Source organism: Cynara cardunculus, unplaced genomic scaffold, assembly GCF_001531365.2.
Source record: "Cynara cardunculus var. scolymus isolate 2C unplaced genomic scaffold, CcrdV1 Un_Scaffold_8107, whole genome shotgun sequence".
Taxonomy (NCBI): Eukaryota; Viridiplantae; Streptophyta; class Magnoliopsida; order Asterales; family Asteraceae; genus Cynara; species Cynara cardunculus.
Window position 1 is genome coordinate 1 of NW_020203981.1, and position 2,531 is coordinate 2,531.

The 2,531-nt window shown below is 44.1% G+C and overlaps 1 protein-coding gene across 1 annotated transcript; it reads right to left on the minus strand.

Annotated features, from left to right (window-relative positions):
• Positions 1-139: 139 nt before the first annotated feature.
• On the minus strand, positions 140-2,461 carry LOC112505053 (the record flags this gene model as incomplete). Its single annotated transcript, XM_025109011.1, has 3 exons — positions 1,427-2,461; positions 505-1,129; positions 140-225 (listed from the first exon to the last, which is right to left on the minus strand). Coding segments are annotated over exons 1-3 (1,746 nt in total), but the record flags the coding sequence as incomplete, so codon positions are not given.
• Between the last annotated feature and the right edge of the window lie 70 nt (positions 2,462-2,531).

A 2,531-nucleotide genomic window follows, 5' to 3' on the forward strand; every position in this document is an offset into this window, starting at 1 on the left:
AAACCCGATTCCCATGTCTATATATTCCATCTGGTCTGGCTGTCAAGGTATTAATTTTTCCAATCATTCTCTCCTTTTTGATATTCGCTTCAAGTAAAGCTTCCTTCTGGACATCCCGTATTCGGTCTAGGAGCTCCACCTTAACATTCATCCACATGGCTCGAACCCTGATTGGTCTGTTTCTCTCATTCCTACTAAGTGCATCGGCAACTACATTTGCCTTACCTGGATGATAGTGAATCTCACAATCATAATCCTTAAGTAGTTCCATCCATCTTCTTTGTCTCATGTTTAGCTCCTTTTGATCAAACAAGTACTTAAGGCTCTTATGGTCAGTATAGATTATACACTTCGTACCGTACAGATAGTGTCTCCAAATTTTTAGCACGAAGACAACCGCTGCTAATTCCATGTCATGAGTTGGGTATTTCCTCTCGTGTTCCTTCAACTGACGAGACGCATATGCAATGACCTTGCCTCGCTGCATTAGTACACAACCTAAACCCATCTTTGATGCATCACTGTAAACGACAAAATCTTCTACTCCTTCCGRTAGTGCTAAAACCGGTGCAGTGCTTAGTCTCTCCTTAAGTGTCTGGAACGCTTCTTCTTGTTTCGTTCCCCAATCAAACCTAACTGACTTCTTAGTCAACGTTGTCAAGGGCGTTGCTATTTTGGAGAAATCCTGGATGAATCTTCGGTAATACCCTGCTAGGCCTAGAAAACTTCGGATCTCTGTTACTGACTTTGGTGATTCCCATTTCATTACCGCATCAATCTTAGCCGGATCCACCTTGATCCCTTTCGGGTTAACCATGTGACCGAGAAATTGTACCTCATGCAACCAAAACTCGCATTTTGAGAACTTGGTGTACAATTGCTCCTTGGCTTGTAGTTCAAGAATCATCCTTAAATGTAGTTCATGCTCCTTCTCATTTTTCGAATAAATCAAAATGTCGTCTATAAAGACAATGACAAATTGGTCCAAATACGGTCCACAAACTCGATTCATCAAGTCCATGAATGTCGCAGGTGCGTTTGTTAACCCAAACGGCATTACTACAAATTCGTAGTGTCTGTAACGAGTCCTAAAAGCGGTCTTCGACACGTTTTCTTCTCGAACCTTCAACTGATGGTAACATGATATCAAATCGATTTTCGAGAAGCAGCTGGCTCCTTGCAACTGATCGAAAAGGTCGTCGATCCTTGGCAATGGATATCTGTTCTTTATCTTGATTTTGTTCAACTCCCGATAATCGATACACATCCTCATCGTGTCGTCTTTCTTTTTGACGAAGAAGATCGATGCTCCCCATGGCGACGAGCTTGGCCGGATAAATCCTTTATCTAAGAGTTCTTGTAATTGCTTTATTAGCTCTTGCATCTCTGTTGGGGCTAAGCGATAAGGTGCCCTTGCGATTGGTACCGCACCTGGTACCAAATCGATTCGGAACTCTACCTGACGTTCCGGTGGTATTCTTGGCAATTCATCCGGGAATACTTCTGGGTAGTCCCTTACCACTGGAACATCTTGTAACGTCTTCTTTTCGAGCTTGGCGTCGATGGCGTATGCCAAGTAAGCCTCACATCCCCTCCGTAGACACCTATTTGCCTTAGTTGCATTGATCAACCCTACGCAAAACTTCTTTCGATCACCGTAAACATGAATTGTTTCTCCTTTCGGAGTCTGAATCTTGATCATATTCTTATTACACACTATTTGCGCATGATTGTTGGATAGCCAATCTATCCCCAAGACTATGTCAAAACCTCCTAAACACATCGGCATAAGCCTAACGGGGAATTCCTTCTCGTCTATAACAATTGTGCATTCATCGAATACTTCTTCTACTTTACGCTGACTACCGTCGGCTGTTTCTACAGTGTAGGTTTTGTCTAGCCTACGGGCACTGCTATTCAGATAGTGGCAGGAAGTGGTAAACACAAAACTACCATTTGCACCCGAATCAAATAACACATGTGTATACACATTGTTGATAGGGAACATACCAGATACGACGTCGGGTGTTTCCTTTGCCTCTTCCAAAGTCATGTTGTAAGCTCGGCCGTGTCCCTTAGGCAGTTCCTTCCTGTTTTCTGGTCTCTTCCTGAATCCGTTGTTCGCTGTCTTCCCGTGGGGTGTCGCACCATTGCGACGTTTTGGACAGTCAGGACGCAAATGTCTCGTAGCCCCACATTCGTAACAAATCCTTCCTTCCGGGCACTTTCGTGCGGTGTGCCCCGGTTTGTCACATCTATAACACGTCAGGCTCCCTGCTCTGCACTCTTCCTTATGCCTCTTGTTACATTGAGGAATAGAAAATCCCTCGCTTCGTGTTTTTGCCAAAGTTGAAGTCCATTTTGGCTTCTTGTCGGACTTGTTCGATCCTTCCCATCTTCTCTTTGCATCCCTTCTATCATGGTTCTCCCTAGCGTTGTTCTCTTCTGCTACTTTCGCCATTTCTACTGCTTGGACAAACGTGGTTGGCTTGGTCATGTCCACGTAACGTTTGATTTTGATCCTTAGGCCG